At 37.0% G+C, this 18,972-nt stretch overlaps 1 protein-coding gene across 1 annotated transcript in view; it reads left to right on the top strand.

Moving 5' to 3' along the window:
* Positions 1 to 18,972, top strand: part of TTC27 (tetratricopeptide repeat domain 27) — a 96,773-nt gene that overhangs the window by 44,532 nt on the left and 33,269 nt on the right. The window contains exons 10-12 of the mRNA XM_058164227.1: positions 578 to 691; positions 9,334 to 9,429; positions 13,801 to 13,923. Coding sequence (XP_058020210.1) covers positions 578 to 691; positions 9,334 to 9,429; positions 13,801 to 13,923 — 333 coding nt within the window. The remainder of the gene's footprint in view (positions 1 to 577; positions 692 to 9,333; positions 9,430 to 13,800; positions 13,924 to 18,972) is intronic.

Raw genomic sequence — 18,972 nt, 5'->3', positions numbered from 1 at the left:
ATGGGAGAGTTAAAGTGCTTTTGAGAAAATCGCTAGAATGTCAAAAAGTATGAACCAAATGCCTCTTGTGCATTGTGGCTTTTTTTGCCTTTCCTATTTGGATCTTTATATCAAGACTTGGATGCCATGTAAAAAGAAGTTCACCAAAAATTTTGAGATTGAGAGAATGGAACATTGCTGGAACAGAAATGCCTTTCCATTTCTGTAGAATCCTGCTGGGTCCAAACCAGTGTGATTCTGAAACATTTGTTTGAACATTTGGTTTGCTGCTTTTTTTGTCAATAATACATGGAATCCAATATTCTAATTTTTCCCCCAGAAATTTATATAGGAAAACTCGTGTAAAAACTGGTGACATTTTTGGCATCGTAGCCAGTTCATCCTCCTTGTTCTCATACAAATGGATGGTTGTTATGTTGCTGTAAACTGAATTGATAGCATTGAAATAGGTCTTTCAATTCTTTAACTATTTATCAAAAATAATAATATATTATAATAGGATTGTAGTACTATGCTGAAAAATATTTTTTTTTCAAAAAAATGAATAAGTGAATACTTTTTCTTTCCTTTTTCTCAGTATCTGCTCTCACAACCAAAGTTCTGGGCAATCCAAACCTCTGCTCTTCTTCTACGAACAAAACTTGAGAAGGGAAGTGTTCGTCGAATGGAACGGGCAATGAAGCAGACCCAGGTAACATTTTTCTTGGTTTCTCTTCTCTTTCTCCAAACTGTTAATCTTAGTATCCAATTTATTAAGATTCATCACCAGCATTGGCAATCAGTGGTAATGGAAGTTTCAGTTCAATATAGTTGTAGAACATTGAATTGGTGGGCGCGGTTTTGTTGATTCCCTTTGTGGTTCTACTTTGGAGTAGGGAAAATTGCTAGAATGTTTTAATAGATCCTTATCTTCTGATCAGAGCAACTTATTTTTTTCATGAACCCACTTCAGAAGAGAGACTACTTCTGAAGCTGCAGAGGGCCTGATCTGCAGAGGAAATGGGACAAAAAAAGTCATAGTGAACATTGCAAAGTACAAGAGAAGAAATGAGCTAGGTTTGGATCCCCATTGATGTGTTTCCAGTGCTTCAATGAAATAAAATTAACCACTGAAAAATCCTTCATTGACAAATACCTGAGCCACCATCTGATTCCTGTTGCTGAATGAAAAACTCTTAATGGATAATTTTGAGAGGGTGCCAGTAGTTTAACATTTGCAACCTATGCTAGCCAATTTTTCTTTTGAATCAGCCGCAGCTGGCTCTTTCTTGTGGCTTCTTCAAAGGAGAAGTGATGTTGTGGTTAAGCTGACTTATGTCATAATTTATCTTCAATGTATCGTTTAAATGAGTCATTTGAAATGTGTATTTGACTGAAGACAACATTTGTATTTAGACTGAAATAAAAAATCCTAGCTAAACATATTCAGTTTCTTTAACTGTCCTCCATAGGACTTGATTTCTAGACTTCTCACTATCTTGGTAGCTTCCTCGTTCCAGTTAGTCCAGACTGTGGTGTTCAGAACTAGACACAGTATTCCAAGTGGGGCCTAACTAAGGCGGAAAGTATGAGATAATTATTCCCTGTGAACGCTCAGCTTTTGTTCATACATCCCAAAATAGCATTTGTCTTTTTAGTAGCTGCATCACAAGGTTGTCTCATGTTCACTTGATATACTGGAACAATGTTTCTCACATTGACACTTTAGGATGTGTGGACTTCAACTCCAAGAATCCTAAATTGTCAAGGTTGAGAAACACTATACTCAAAAACCCAAATCCTCTTCATGTATATTAATGCAATCCCCATCCCACCAAACGCTTAACTCTCTAAATCTCTTCATTCTCTTGATTCTGTTTGTCTCCTGTACTTCGAGTTTCAGTATTTGGCCCTATACTCATTTTGGACTTTTATTACCACCTTCTATTTTTACCCTAGTTAAGTAAAGTTTTAGTGTCATCTTTTCCTGCAACAATCTGAAACTGACTATTTCCTCTATTCTATGGTCTTGTATTCAGCCTGTGTGGGCCTTTTTGTTTAAAATTGGCTCTTTTGCTTGTCAGAACTGATCCAGGGCTTCATAATCAGTTTAATCTTCACATTTAACAACCAAACAAGACAGACACAGACTTCAACGGATAATTAGAACAGCAGAAAAAACAATTGCTACCAACCAGCCTTCCATTGAGGACCTATATCCTGCACAAGTCAAAAAGAGGGCTGTAAAAATATCTACAGACCCCTCAGATCCTAAACATAAATTGTTTCAACTTCTACCCTCAAAACGACACTATAGGGCGCTGCACACCTGAACAACTAGACACAAGGACAGTTTTTTCTCCGAATGTCATCACTCTGCTAAAAAACTAATTCCCATAACACTATCAAACTATTTACTAAGACTGTATTACTATTCTTCTTCTCATCCTTCCTATTACCTACCTCCTCTTACTTATGACTATAACCACGTTGCTTGTATTTTTACTATTTATATTGTTGTTTGTTTCCTAGTATGATTTGATTGCTTATTACTAATCTATGACTATCACTAAGTGTTGTATCTTATGATTCTTGATAAATGTATTTTTTTTTCTTTTTTTCCTTTTATGTATACTGAAAGCATATAAACCAAAGACAAATTCCTTGTTTGTCCAATCATACAGTACTTGGCCAATAAAGAATTCTATTCTATTCTATTCTATTCTATTCTATTCTATTCTATTCTATTCTATTCTATTCTATTCTATTCTATTTTCTATGCCATTCCATTCCATCTTCTTCCCAACCCTGGCTGATTTTTGACCATGGATTTTATTTGCCTTTTAGTTGCTCTCTTTTTGTGAACTGCCAGTCATTCTTCCCTGCCTTGTTTTGACTATCTTATACTTCACATTAATTCACCCACTAACATGATTGTCCATAATTATCATAAGTTTTCATCATATAGCTTCTCCCTTAACCTTTAATATGGATATACATCTTAATTAGCAATTATGCTTTGTATGGTAGCTTTCTTAAAGGTGTAAAGATTTAGTATGTAGTGCATGCGACAATAAGAATCGGGAAGAGAGCTGTTTTTTATGTTAATAAACTTGCATGCTGTTTTTACTAGAGAAGTTCCCATGAAATATTACTCTTCATAATTTGAATATGTACTTTATTTTAAGTAGTTTTCCTTATCTTTTCTATTTTATCCATGTATTGTTAGCCAGTAATTAAATCATATCCTTTAACAAAATAGTTCTTGTATTCTCTTTATTATCATGTTCTTGTTCTTTTTAGTGGAGGAAAGGCAGATAATGCCAATATTTTGGCCTCAAGAAGTTTTTGAAAGCTCAATTTTGTCTTTTTCTTGACAGCCTTGATTAGAAGACCTCTGGGGTTAAGAACTTAGGCTAAACGATTCCTTCAGACATCAGGAATCTGTTGCTTTTAAAATGTGAACAGGGTTGACATCAGCAGACACGATACCAAATAAAGTATCATATGCAGCTTATTCTGTGATTAATACTGAGGAACGTAGGGTTTCTTGAACTGGAAAGTTAATCAACGTTCTCTTTGCTCCTTCAAGATTGTCCATAAAAGTCTTGATAACTTTCTAAGCCATGACTAATGTGACTATGGCTATTCATTTGTATATAGTTTGATTCAATTCATATGCCTTAGGCAGTGCTTTTTCATCCTGTGCACATGGCAGAGGATTCCACTGTACTTTTTAATTCCACCATTATAGTATTTTTAAACAAGGCATGCTTCTTAATCACAACGGTTGACTTAAGAATCTCCTGTGCCTAGTCCTTCAATATGTCCTAGGCCATGTTAAGACCAACATGGAAGGAAGAAGCTAAAGCTGATTGCAGTTCTTATATAGCTCTTACTAGGCGAAATCAGTTGAAGAAATACGAATGAAAGCTAATTTCTGAATATGATTTTCAATAAAAAGTCTACTAAAGTCTTCAAAACAACAGCTAGAATTGGGACTAGGAAAGCAATATTCCCTTAAGCCCTAAAATATTCTGAATTTTTGGAGCCTCTCCATGCAGTACAAATATTTAGTGATCAGAGGTTAAATTTATTGTAATTTTATTCAGAATAGAATTGATTTATTGTATCGATAGGCAGAAGAAAAAATGTGTATCTTCTTCCATGCCCTTTAAGCATATAATTGAAGGACTTCAATCTCAGCCAGTCATTCCAGCAGGGGTTTTTTTTGTCATTGGAACTTCATTATTTAATATTCTATATTGCTAATCTGTATCCTAGGTAGTATATGCATTGCATTCAAATTAGAGAACTTTACACAGTATGGCTATGAAGCTCCATTTTCCAGGCACACATTCAGCCATACTTTGAATTCATTGGGATTTGTTAGGAACTTACAGTCTAGCCAGGTAGCGTTACTCTCAGATTGCTAATATTTGTGTTAAGGTTGTTGTTCCCAGATACCCTTAGAAGAATTTCATCTGTGTTTGCAGAAGCCAGTCTGATCCATTGCAATTACATATATCAGACTGGCTTTTAATCTCTTTTTTGCTTACATGTATTGTAATTTATTATTTTTGGGTAAAGCAGAATACTGGTTGGTCCCCCTTTTGTAAAAGCAGGGTTTTTTTGGGGGGGGGGTTGTAATAGCTCATCTTCTGCTACAGAGTTACTTTCAGAAAGCTGTTTCTAGTTATCAGGAGCAAACTTTTATACAAGGAGCTGGATAATTAAGCTGTCTGAATCCAAGGAGATTTATTGAGTGCTTAAATTGCGGGGCAATATTCAAACTGGCTGCCAAGTAAAACTGTTAGAGAGCTAGTAATTAGATATACCATTTTAATGACAGTTTCTTGTCATTTACAACCTAAAAGCAGAATTGTCTCCTTTACTTTATATGTATCTTTGCATAATAGTTGCACCTGAAGGGGAACTTGGGGAGTGAGTAGTCATCAAGCTTGAGCAAAAGACAGATTTCAGGTTTGTTTAATTTCAGTATAGTAATATGTTGAAATATAAATATATGGTAGAATGCTGCAAAAGCAGGACCAGAAAGAACATTGTAAGTGAATAACTGTGGGGGATGGTTCTCACGAGAAGTCTAACAGACTTTTCTAAATTAATAGGTGTAGACTTCCCCGCTTTATTGTAAAAGAGCTTGAAAAAACCCAGAAACTTGCTGTCTTAATATGCCTATATTCAGTTTTCTAATTGGAAAATACAGTACTTGATGGAATTTTGCTATTGTTACCTAAAATATCTTCTTCTTGTTAGTTGTGAAGTCGTGTTTGACCCATCACGACCGCATGGACAACATTCCTCCAGGCCTTCCTGTCCTCTACCATCCTCTGGAGTCATTTAAGCTCACGCCTACTGCTTCAGTGACTCCATCCAGCCACCTCTTTCTCTGTCGTCTCTCATCTTTTGCCCTCAATCTTTCCCAGCATTAGGCTCTTCTCCAGTGAGTCCTTCCTTCTCATCAGGTGGCCAAAGTATTTCAGTTTCATCTTTAGGATCTGGCCTTCTAAAGAGCAGTCAGGGTTGATCTCGTCTAGGACTGACTGGTTTGATTGACTTGCAGTCACAGGAGTCTTCTCCAGCACCATAGTTCAAAGGCCTCACTTCTTTGGCGCTCAGCCTTTCTTACGGTCCAACTTTCACAGCCATACATTGCAAGTGGGAATAAATATCTTCTTAATGCATGTTAATAATTAGAGCTCTGAGAAACTTGTCCTTTGGGACTAGCCATTTCTAATCCAGGTTGCTACAAGCATAGCGTAAGAATAACTGTCGGGCTGTCCTGTTGTTCTTAGCAAATAGAGTTGTTCTTAGCAAATAGAGATGTAGTCACCATCCCTGTGAATTACTGAGCCCAGAGAGATAAACTCTGCTTTTAGCTTCTTCTCCTCATATTTGTATTGGATGGAAATGAACTGTTGACATAATCTTTGGATGTTTTTAGTACTGAGTAGCACATTGGTTTTTACATTCCCTTCTTTCACCTTCAGCAAGAGATTCCTCACTTCCCACCAGGAGAATGGTATCATCAACATATCTGAAGTTGTTGATGATCTTCACAGCAATTTTATTTCCTATTTTTCTTCTAGTTCAGAATTGCTCATGATGTATTCAGCATGTAACTTAAATAAGTGACATTATATAACCTTGTGGATTTGGTGGACTTCTTTTCCAGTTGTTAAGCAGTTTAGTTGCTACACCTTCTGTTCTCTGCTGCTTCCTGGTCATCAGGCATATTCTTCAATAGGTAGATGAATTGATCTACTACAGCCATATTTTAAGTGCTATGTGTTGTGATCTCGACAATCAGAAACTTTAGCACAATCAATAAAGCAAAAGTAGATGTTTCTTCATTCTCCATCATACACTGAATGTCATACACTGAATGTTAGCACCGTTACTTTGGGTATGCTTGCCTCTTCTAAATCCATCTTCTTTGTCTGGCAGTTCTTTTTATTGAAATCTGAAGTACACAATGTTAAGCATTATCTTAGTAGCATAAGAGATAAGTGCAACTATTGAATACTTCGGGCATTCTTTTGTACTGTTCATTTTTGGTATTGGAATAGTAATTGACATTTTCCAATCCTTTAACTATTTCTGTGTTTTTACAGCTGCTTACATGCTGCATGAATTATTTTAATTGTATCATTTAGTAAGTGTTAAAAAATTCTGTTAGCCTTTCAGCAATTCCTGCTGCTTTTTTTAGCAATATTTTCTAGGGGTGATTTAACTTTAATTCCCAAAATGGTGGCCATTAATCAAAACCTTTATAAGTACAGTATCATCAATTTGGGAATCAATTTTCTGCAGTTCTTGCATATACTTGCATCATTTCTTCTTCATATCTTTCTCTAATTAATCTTTGCCTTCTTTATCATTTAGTTTTACCAATATTTGTACAAAAACGTCCAGCAGTTAGTTGAGCAAAATTTCCTTTGTTTTAATGTCCAGGTTTCAGAACATTGTTAAAAATTAGTTTAGAGTACTTAGGAGAACATTAGGTTTGTTATTTCTCAAATATTAGCATTCTGTGAGGCAGGGGGATCATTTAAATTTAAATTGTTATCAGATTTCCTTGAGATTTAACAGTTAAAACTTACTGATAAATTTAAATGATCCTTTTGCTAACTAATTTTCAACAATGTTCCTCAACCGATTTTATTAGAGATCAAACATATCAAACTGTTTGAGAGGGTTTGCAAATAAGAAAAGGAACTCTTTTTTTGCAGGTAGAGTCTTCAATTGATAAAACTTTCTATGTAAACCAAGATGTCTCTATAAGGTGAATTAATTTGTCATATCCATGTGGAATTCTAAAATACGTAATGTAATTTCCTCTGATGCTAGGTTTATTAATCCTGTTTTCTACTTAATGTCCACTAGATTTATTGGATTTCAATTCCCACAACTTCCAGCAAATGCATCTGGTAGTGTCAGTTTAGGAATGGCTGTAATAGTTGATATATTGCACACTAAAAGAAACATAAAAGAATTATTTTCAGATGATAAACTTAAGATGAGAAATGCTTTCATTAAAACAATTTGTCAGATGGTCTCACAGTACTGCTCTTCACTAGGAATAAACAGTAATATCCTTAGGATAAAAGACAGCATGTTACTATGTATCACTATTATTTACTACCTGATTGCTTTATATACATTAACAACTAGAAATTATCCTTGATCTATACTTTTTAGACTAGATTTTTATCCCCTTGAAGATGCCTTCAATAAATGTTGAGTTACAGTTTCCATCATCCTAAAATTAGGAATTACAGTTGAATATATCAAGAAAGGATCTGGAAATGAGTAGCAATGGCTTAAAAATAAAGTGAAATATGAAAATTAAATTAGAAGGACATAGCAATAGCTGAAGTCTTTTCAGAGTTTTATATCATGGCTCTATAGCTAATTGGTGTTTTTCAGGCTGCCTACACTGTGTAGACACTGAAAGCCAAAAATCTGAGGGATACAAGGAGCCTGCCACTACTGAATTAAATTAAAATTAAATATACCATGTTTCTCTGGAAATAAGACACAACCAGAAAATAAGACCTAGCCTGATTTTTTAGCATGCTCCTAATATATACCCCAAACTAAACCCCAGTTAAGGTGATCATCAGTCAGGAGGGCGGGGCAAGCAATGGAGGTGAGAGAGCATGGGGGCCGACAGTGTCCAGCAGCAGCTGCAGCCCGTGCAATGCAGGTAAATTGAGTACCTGTCTAAGCAGCAGGCAGAGGGGTGGGGGGAGTCAGGCAATCTGGACATGCCGTGCTGGCCATGGGAAAGCCAAGAATTGGTGGGCTGTAGCGGCCGGCCAACCATGGGAGGCTCGTCTTTGCATAGTGGCACCACCAGCAGATGGAGGCAGAGGCATGGGGTGGGGGGAAAGGCAGGCGATCCGGATGCAACGTGGAGGCCTCACAGTTGTTAAGTGAATTTTAACCCATTTTACAACCTTTCTTGCCATAGTTGTTAATAGAATAGAATAGAATAGAATAGAATAGAATAGAATAGAATAGAATTTTTTATTGGCCAAGTGTGATTGGACATACAAAGAATTTGTCTTGGTGCATATGCTCTCAGTGTACATAAAAGAAAAGATACGTTAAGTTAGTAACACAGTTGTTAAGAGAATCTGGCTTCCCCATTGACTTTGCTTGTCAGAAGGTTGCAAAAGATTGTTGGGACACAACAACAATCACGTGCTGAAATGGTCATAAGTGTGAAAAACAGTCATAAGTCACTTTTTTCCAATGCCATTGTAACTTTGAATAGTCACTATATGAACTGTTACAAGTCAAGGACTACTGTACATGTGCTATCTAGCTTTCTGTCTATGAAGTGGTCTGTTATTTCATAGGCCTTTTGAAATTTTGACATTTACAGTGACATACATCATATTTATTTATTCATTCATTAGATTTATTAGATTTTTATTCCATTTTTATTTTTTGTAAATAACTCAAGGCAGCAAACATGTATAAAACTCTTTCCTCCTCCTACTTTCCCCATAACAACTTTATGAGCCGGATTGGACTGAAAGAGATGGTGACTGGCCCAGAGTCACCCAGCTGGCTTTTATTCCTAAGGTAGATCTAGGACTCATAATCTCTTGGCTTCTAGGCCAGCACCTTAACACTACACCAAACCAGCCCTTTAGTCTGTTCAGTCTATTGCTCTTATACTGGTTTGGAAACACTGATGTGTTTAGGCTTTCTACATTAGTAGCTTTAAGCAGATAATGCTAATTTATTCAGTTGCTGTGTTAGCCAGATCCTACTAAAATCTTACATTGCGTTACATATTTAAATGTTTTGGATTTTCAGGCACTTGCAGACCAATTTGAAGAGAAGACAACATCAGTTTGTGAACGTATGAAGATATTTTACAGTTGCCAGGTTCCTCCACACTGGGCCATTCAGGTATAAAATAACTGATTTGTAGATGTTATTTGTATGAAGCATGAAACTTGAGATGCTAGAATGGGAAAATTTCTCCTGTTGTATTTTTATATGAAGTACTATAGCAAATCTATTTACCTGGCTTATTATATAAAAAATAGTAGGCTTCTGTATTAATATGGTGCATTCCAGCTGGCAGTGTTTTTAAACTGTGCATTAACCACATTACCAAATGTCACCACACCAATTATAATTGTAATTGCTCAAAATCTTGGTCAGTTATCAAGAGATTGGCCAAGAGAATTCCTTGAAATTTGACCTTAATTTTTCAAACACATTTGTCTGTCTTTGACGCAGGAGAAACCATTTTTGCATTCTTTTTGCTTTAAAATCCTTCAGAAAGCTTTCCAGTTCGCAAAACCCAGTGTGGTTTTCACTTTGATTTTTTTTCCCTCCAGACCAAACCAATTTTGTGAGCTCTGTTGGTGATCTATTATTGACAATGGTTGAAGTGCTGTCTTAAGTAGCACAGTCCTTGCATTTATTTCTCTTATACTTACCCTCAAAACTGTTACATATAAATCATAGATATGAATTGCTGCTGTGAAGGGCCATGTCTTCTCATGCTGACCTGGGTAAGCAGGCTCTTCTCTGTCTCTTCTTGTAGCCTCCCAGAAGCCCAAAGTGGGAAAACCAAAACCAAAAACAACAACAACACAGGAAAGGACTAGCAAAATCTTGTCAGCAGCATCCATTAGGACTTTTGGCTGTGATCCAATTATCTTACTCATCTTGGTGTTTCTTTTGTCTCCAGAAATCCTGTCTTGTCAGTCTGCTTGTGTCCTACTTGTCAGCCCATAATTTTTCCTTGATCTTGGGTAAATCCTAGATCAACTGTATTGTTTGTAGATGTCATTCATGTACTAAAAGAGAGCAGCTGAAAATAGTTAAAGTAAAAATGGTCAGCTTGCTAAGATGCGTTTATATAATTTATATGTGTCTCTTCTTCATCTAGAATCTGCTCATCTGCAAGTCTTTACCTAGATGAGTGAAGCTAAAAGCTTTGGAAACTGTTTAGAGAATTATTCAGTCACAATTCACTTTAGTTATCTAAATCAGGGGTCTCCAACCTTGACAACTTTAAGACTTGTGGACTTCAACTCCCAGAGTTCTTCAGCCAGGAACTCTGAATCTAAATCCCTACCCCACCCTCAAAAGTCCTGGATGGGTAGCTCAGAGCTAGCATGGTCCTCAAACAGATGGAGATTTGTACTCTGGCAATAGAGACTAGAATATATTATTGTTATAAACAAACTACAATTAGAGTTGTCAGTGATTTTTGGGGGGCATTTACCTTTTCTATTTGGAAGACAATTCATCTGTTGTTGTTTTATGGACCTGGATAAAATGTTAATTTCTCCTCAAACATTTAATACATCTTAAAATCTCTGAGCTATGTCCAGTTGAGCTATCTATTTTTGGTATAGATTTTTTTCTCCACTGTTTCCAGAACAGATTTTGTGCCTGTGTGCATGTGCGCACACACAGTGTATGTTGGGGCAGGGGTGAAGGTTGCAATGAAGTCATAGCAGATGGCAGCTTCTAATCAAATTTGGCTGATTTCAGAAAAGCTAATCACACTTGAATCTGGGTAATATGTCATGAGAGACTGAGATGAAATCTCCAAGCTTGAAGCTAGGATGGGAAGTTGAAAAAAAACATTCTACAAGAAGAAAGTGTCCAATCACTGCTGCACCAGTGTCCAAACAACAATGTCCATTTAGTCACCAATTGAGAGAAAGGGCTAGCAAAGCCGGGACAGGTCAGGTTAAATTTTATATCCTGTACTGTATAAAGTCCTCAAAAGGTCACGAAAAAGAAGAAATGTTCATTTTAAAACCGAAGTATTTATCAAGCAAGTAAAATTAAACAGTTTAATTTCATTGTATGCAGTCATCTCCCAAGAGAAAAAAGTGAGAAGGAGAGAGATTAAAGGCTTGATGTGTGTGAGTGGGTGTTTGTGTGGGTGTGTAATTCTTCAAGATAATCTGAGCTTTGAGAGAGAGAGAGAGAAAGAGAGAGGGAAGAAGACATTGCAGGATAATGTAGAAAAAGATGGAAGTGAACCATTGCCATGAGAGCCCAATTTTATGGGCTCAACATTTTTGTTGAAAAATGTGAATTCCAGCTGGCCTGGCAGTTTCAAAGTTGTTTGCTTTCCAGGTATTTATTCTAAAAAACCAAGAAGCTAAACATTCATTGAAGGCATTGAAAACATTCATTCTTTATTATTTTATTACCTTTTGCCCAACATTGTTTCAAACAGTGTTTCACTACACATCAGGATTTGTAGTTTGAGTATGCAGATGTCATAAAAAAGCTAGATCTAATTTTTTCACAGTAAATAATATAGCATAGTTGCACAGACTATGAATACCGAGGCAAATATGCTAATTTGAATCATACTAATTTGCATTTTCTAATTCAGAAATTTCCAGATTTCTGGAAAGATTCCAAATTTTGTTTTTGTGTTCTGTCTGGTTTTTTGGAGAAAAAAAGTCTTAAGAATTAATAAATCTTAGAGGTACAAGGGCAGGCTCAGAAAGTGGAATCAAAGCCCCATAGAGAGAATTGTAAGAGGGGAAAATAAACATATAAGGATTCTGAGAGAAAAGGACCTTTATAGGCCAATGTGAGTGTGTGCACTTTTTTGTTCCCTACTGGTCAATGGAGAACGATTCTCCTATGGGTCCTATGGGTACTAAATAACCAATAGTTCAACAAAAGACAGGTAATGTCAGTTCTTTGGAGAGGTAGGCCTTAAACTTCAGGCTTTTCATGGCCACTGAATCAGTAATGAAATGAGATTATTGTAAAAGATGAAAGTTGATTAAGTTGGAATGGAAAGATTTGGCATTTAAAAAGCATTTAAGACTCTAGGGAGATTCTTAAGATGCTTCAGTACTAATCTGTTTCAAATAACTAGAGGTTGCTGTGGGAAAACTTGGCAACAGTTTTCCCACAGAGATGAACTCAAGTGTACAGTATACAGCAGCTAGATCAATTTCAGCTATATTCGGTTGTGGATTGAGGTGTCCAAGTCTGTCAAGCTCCAAAGTAGCACTGAAGCTAGCTGCACATAGTTATAACTGGTGAAATTTCTCTCTTGCAGCATTTCGCCCAGAATGGGTGAGTGACTGTAGGAAGGTGATGTCATTCTATTTTGTTTACTTATTTGTTCATGCGTATCTCACCATGGGGCTACTTTACAGCAATGAAAAGGAAGATATGAAAGGAGTGTAAACAAAACCGAAGTACAATAATAGAACAATAAAATAAACTATGAAAAAGAAAACAACAAGAAAACAGCAATAGGATAAGAAAAAGATGGAAGGGTGGAGAGCAGAGAGCGAGGAGGGCAGGGGGGAGTCTGCCATCAATCCACCAGCCACCTTCTGCAGGGAATTTCCCCATTGGGTCCCCATTTGAATGACATTGCTGAGAGGCGGGATTATCAGGCAGCTCAAATGATAGATATTTTTCATTCTCATCATGCCTCATGCCAGCAATGAGCAATTGGATAAATTAGCCTATCTAAATATATTGGGTCTATCAACTCAGTACATCAGAAGCATATCTGTTAGGGAAAGACAGATGTAAAACTTTATTTGTTATTAGGTTTCTTTAAGAGCATATTTTGTAATTGTTAAAACAAAATGCGCCATGAGCCCATGTCCTATCTGCTCTTTTGCTTTAATTTCCCTGTCTCTTAATCAGATTTCCTTTGCTTTTTAAGGCTAGATATTGAAGTGAAGTAACTACTACATAAACTTGGAATTAATCCCCTCTAATGTGTTGTCCAGGATTTCATTTCAATTGTTTCATTAACTGATAGCTAGTTTATATACAGACTTTCTTCACTCTGTCCCCAGTTAGCCTTCTTAATTGTCTTTGGATTGTATCACAGAATGTCAGTGTGACCCAGACTCTAGACGGATAAAGTCCAGTATTGGCCAGTATCAGTGGGCCTTATTGTTGGTTATTTGTGTGAATATCCTGGTTTCTTCTTTCTGTTCCGGTATCTGGAAATGGAGAAAGAGCCATTACTTTCATGTTTAGCGTAAGTTTGAGTGAGTAAAGTTTTTAAAATCCACAGCCAATCTTTACTAATTTTTACAAGTGAGAGATTAATAGACTTTTCTAGATTTCAAAGAAAGAAAGAAAGAAAGAAAGAAAGAAAGAAAGAAAGAAAGAAAGAAAGAACTTTCCATACCTTTGAAAAATGTCTTGAGCGTTTTGAATTATTTTATAATCTAAATTCATGTAAAGCACTGCTAAATGTTGTTCTAAAGAAAAATGTGCAACTGAATTTTTCAATATTCTACTTTGAAGCGTCAACTTGCAAGTTTACTCTTTGACCTTGGATGTACCGCTTCAGCTCTGCAGCTCTTCAAAACGCTTGAAATGTGGGAAGATGCTGTTATCTGTTATGAAAGAGCAGGCCAGCATGGGAAGGTAGATTACTTCTACTCTGATTATTGTTTTTATGTTTTTAACATGCTGTACCTTTTGTACATATATGTCTTTCTTCCCGTCAACATCTACCACTCCAAAACTATCTAAAGTTGTATATGTTACTTGCACTAAAAATAATGCAGTAGCATTTAAGACAAAAAAGATGATCAAAGAAAATGAAGGGGGGGAAGAGAAAAACGAGGACAGGTATTTTTAAATTACATCTCTTGATTATGAGGGAACCAAAACTGAATGTAGCTACATGTTTACATTAGTCTTCAAGAAAAAAAGTATAATTAACTTGGTGATAAGTAGGATTCCATGGCATGAGGCATTCTTGAGGAAATGAGCAGAAATTGGGTGGGAGTTCCAAAAAAAGGAGACACTAACAGCAAGGGGGGCTGGGAGCAAATGAAGCTAATGTGGCTTCATACAAACACACACACACAACGGAGGCTTGAAGATCAGAAAGGATGTATATAGGCGATGAAAAAGGGGAGATGTTGTCAAGAAAAATTGTGGAAGGGCTAGATTGGTAGATCGGGTGTTAGAAATTTGCTCAGGTATGCTAAAAACAAAACTGCTTTCTTCAAATATATTTCAATATAAGAAAAAGAAGCAAAGGAAATAACATCTGCTCAGTAAACATTTGAAAATGGCAATAAATTCCATAGTAAAAACATTCAAAACCTGTTTTTGCTCCATCTCTAAAGGGGATACCATCAAACAAATTTAAGAGCAGGTTGGAGAAGCAGGATTCTAATGTTAGCTTGATAAAAACATAGTCAGGGTTCGTATCTCCAGGAAAAGAGATTTTGCCTCCTAGCTTACTGAAAAAGCTTACTAATGGTTTTGCCAAACTTCTACTCACTCTCTTTGAAAAATCCTAGATAATGAGGTACCAGATGGCTAGAGAAGGAATAATGTTTCTCCTCCTTTATGTGAGAGAAAAAAGGAGGATCTGGGAAGCTTCAATCCAGGGCTGAGCAAAGTATTTAAAAGGGGAACTCCACAATTGATGCCAGGATGAGCAAAGCACTCCTTCACAGAACATTAAAGGCACTATGTTGTTTGGGAGGCCAACGTGGTGCCTTTGAAGGCTGTGCCTTTGTGTGTCTCTGCATGTGCTTCGTTTCTCTCATGGGCCCCCTGAAATATTCTTTTCTACATTGATCAGCCTCCACCTTAAAATACTATTCTGAACACCAGTCTTTAAAAAAAATTCAGATGGATACTAAAAAAGACTAAATCAGAACATAGGAAACTAAGTTTTAAAAGACAATTTGGAAGAATTCAGAAAAGACACTGGAGGGGTTATATATTATAGCTCATTTCAAATTTTGGGGCAGGGCAGGGACTCCCACAGAATAAAGGCAAGGCCTGTCTTCTGTTGTTCCAGAACACAGAACAGGTCATGGGAAAATAGGTTCTGGGTGAATGGCAGGTATAGCTTCCTAATGCAGAAGCGGTTCAAGGGAGGTAACAGATTCTTCTTCATTCAGAAGTAGAGAGCTGTCTCTCAGGGTTGCTTTAAATCAAAATGTAGCACTGAACAAGGGACGGATCATTTAATTGGCCCCATCCAGTTCTGTGATTCTGTGGGTCAAGGCAAAGAAATAGAGAACTGAGAGAGAAGAGAACGCTACATAAATATTCTCATACGATTCCTGAAAGGAATTTGATGGATTTGGAATGTGTGTATGTAAGTCATTTCCAGATTGGTTTGCAGGTGTCATCTTGCTATTTTTCTCTAATATTATCTCTTGTTTTCCACTTAATTCTGTACTTTTGTCCTAGTTACCTTTGGTAATCAGTGTTCCCTTAGCATGTATGTTTTGATAGGATATCACGTTAGACCTATATTCAGAATTAGTTGGTTAATGACCCACTGTGGTACAATGGTTAGAATGCAGTACTGCAGGCTACTTCTGGTGACTGACTGCTGCCAGCAGTTTGGTAGTTCGATTCTTACTGGCTCAAGGTTGATTCAGCCTTCCATCTTTCCGAAGTTTATTTATTTTTATTTATTTATTTTGTCACAACATCATATAAAAAGATTATATAGTATATAAACATATATATGAGTAAATATTAGGAGGTATAAGCATATATATATATAGGAAGAAGAAAAGGAAAAAACAAAACAAAACAATAGGACAGGAACGGTAGGCACGTTTGTGTGCTTATGCATGCCCCTTATGGTCCTCTTAGGAATGGGGTGAGGTCAATAGTAGAAAGTTTTTGGTTAAAGCTTTTAGGATTATAGGAAGAGACCACAGAGTCAGGTAAAGTATTCCAAGCACTGATGATTCTGTTACAGAAGTCATATTTTTTGCAATCTAGATTAAAGTGGTTGACATTAAGTTTAAATCTATTGGTTGCTCTTGTATTATTGCAATTAAAGCTGAAGTAGTCTTTAACAGGAAGGACATTACAATAGATGATTCTATGAGTTAAACTTAGGTCTTGTCGAAGGCGATGGAGTTCCAAGTTTTCTAAGCCTAGGATTGTTGGTAAATAAAAGTTGGTAAATGAGGAGCCAGATTGTTGTTGGGCTCTGTAAACCGCTTAGAGAGGGCTGTAAAGCACTGTGAAGCAGTATATAAGTCTAAGTGCTATTGCTATTGCTATTAATTCTAGGCTCATGATAATTTCAATTTCTCACCAACATTGAATTATATTACTGCCATCATCAAGTTATATGAAGAAGGCTGGTACTGATATTAATCCATAATAACCTCAGCTATGCTATATTTTTAAAAGTGCTTAGAAAGTTAATATTTTAAACAGTGTTTTTATTGCACAGCTCTAAACCTCATAGGTTTTTTAACAAGATCACTGCAAGAATTAGAAGCTCGAGATATATACTTGCAGTATTTCCAAGTTTCCTATAGAAAGGAACAGTGAAATGAAAAAGGCAGTCTGAATATGAAAAATGCTCCTGTCCAATTGCTCCCAATGGACTGCTGATTCAAATTCCATTTCTAAACAGTGCTATGGTTGGAAGGCGTACCATAGAACCATAAGTGCTCCATGTTATCCCTGGTATTTGGTCAGAGTTAGACGATGCTGTGGCTGCCACAGTAATCTAAAAACCACTTTCAAATGTTTAGTGTGGGCTGCCAGACACAGCACTTCCTTCAGCATCTTTTACCAACCTTCTAGACTGTGCTGGGTGAGAAATTAACAAATATTTAGGATGTAACATCCTGACTGTTGCAGACCACCAAAACAAGAAACCCAAATTCTGTGATGTTTAAAACATTACAGAAAAATACACCCCATCCCATCCCAACAATCCCCAAATGCAGGAACAGTAGACTGTTTGGAAACCAGACAGGATGTCATAGGCACCCATCCAATGTCATCTATATCCACCCAATTTGCTTTCCAAACAACTAGGTATGTGGAGCAACAAAGTGTGCATTTTCATACTTCAGACATCGGGTGATTCTTGTTGGTTTTAAGAACATACTTATTGACAACCATATAACTCTGCCTAACATACTGTAGCCATTATTTGCAATACCTAAGTATGGTAATTACAAACCAAAGAATCCATGTCAATGCAAAATTATGGTGCTCTTTCATCAAAAAGTTCGTGAAAAGGTTAAAATGCCAACATGAAAATCCTGTCAACATGAAGGCCATATATTTCCTATTTGTTAGGAGTTCTTTTTATTTGGATAAATTCAATATGTACTGCTTAGAAATAGACATGGCTGAAGCAGAGGCCTGGAGGAAGTGGCAGCTGGATGAGACTATCGATGGCCTGATGATTCTATAGCCCCATGTCTGGTCCCACACACACACACACACACACACACACACACACACACACCACGAGGGCTTGAAGTCTTTATTGAGGCTTCGCCAGCCTTGGATAGTATTCCCCAGGATTCGCCCCATGCAGGAATCAGCGCAAAAACCAATGAGTCCAATCCTCAAGAACACAGAGCAAATCCTTAAAGTCACCCATCAGGTTCAGAGTCTCAAGCCAAGTCCACGGTCTGAGCAGAAATCACGGAACCAAAGCCCAAGTTTGAGAAGCAAAATCCAAAGTCCAGTCACAGGGACAAAGCTTAATTCCAAAGGCAAGAGGCACAATTGCATTTCAGACACATGGCAAGAAATTGTTGAATTGTTTGCAGCATCACTTTGCTCCGCATGCTGGGCTAAAATAGCCACCGGCCAGTGGCGTGCATTAGAAGGCTGCCTCCTCATGAGTAGCCTCGCTGACCTCCATTGCATCTCTGTGCTCTCACTCCTGCATATCCTGGGATCTGGTGGGGAAGGCAGTTCCTCCTCATCCCTGTTGAATGGCTGCAGTTGAGCCCCTTCTCTGCTCTTTTCTTCTGTTTGGTCTTCCAAGGCTCCTGGCTGTAGCTTTGTCTCTACCCTCTCTGTATTAGCTAGACGCTGTATCTGCTAGATGCTCATCTGATCATCCTCCAGCCTTTCTAAGGTTCCTGACCTCCTCTTTCCCGACCCTACTTGAATCAGAATCCAGATGCTCCTCAGTGCCCTGGTCCTCCTCCTTGCCCGAGCCAGCTTCTGGGGCATCCATTATGCAGGACAAGAGCTGCTATGCATAGATGAGGTGAGACAGGCATGTGGACACTGTTGCAGGGCGTTACATTCATATTATCTATGGAGATTTTCAGTTATCCAGGTCATGGTTGTCCCTTTTTCAAGAGGCAACTGGACTTCCTGGTTTTTCTTTGAAGATGTTTCGCTTCTCATCCAAGAAGCTTCCTCAGCTATCATGAACTAATATATTAAAGAAAAAAATAAAATAATAAAAAATAATAATAAAATAAAAATATTTATTAAAAATAATAATAGTAATAATAATGGCAAACTGCTAAGCAGTTGTTAAATTCATTTAAGTATTCTCACAACTGTTATTTAACTGATTGACTTGATCAAAAAGATGTAGAGCAGTTGACATATATCAATAAGAATAGAGTAAATTGTTCATGTAAAAGAATGCACAAATCAGTCAAAAGCAACACAATAATCAGTCAGTCTAATGATGTCAATCCCTTT

Source organism: Ahaetulla prasina, chromosome 1 (genome assembly GCF_028640845.1).
Source record: "Ahaetulla prasina isolate Xishuangbanna chromosome 1, ASM2864084v1, whole genome shotgun sequence".
NCBI classification, from domain to species: Eukaryota; Metazoa; Chordata; class Lepidosauria; order Squamata; family Colubridae; genus Ahaetulla; species Ahaetulla prasina.
Note: the sequence above shows the minus strand (reverse complement) of the source record. Positions and strands in the feature narration are given on the sequence as shown.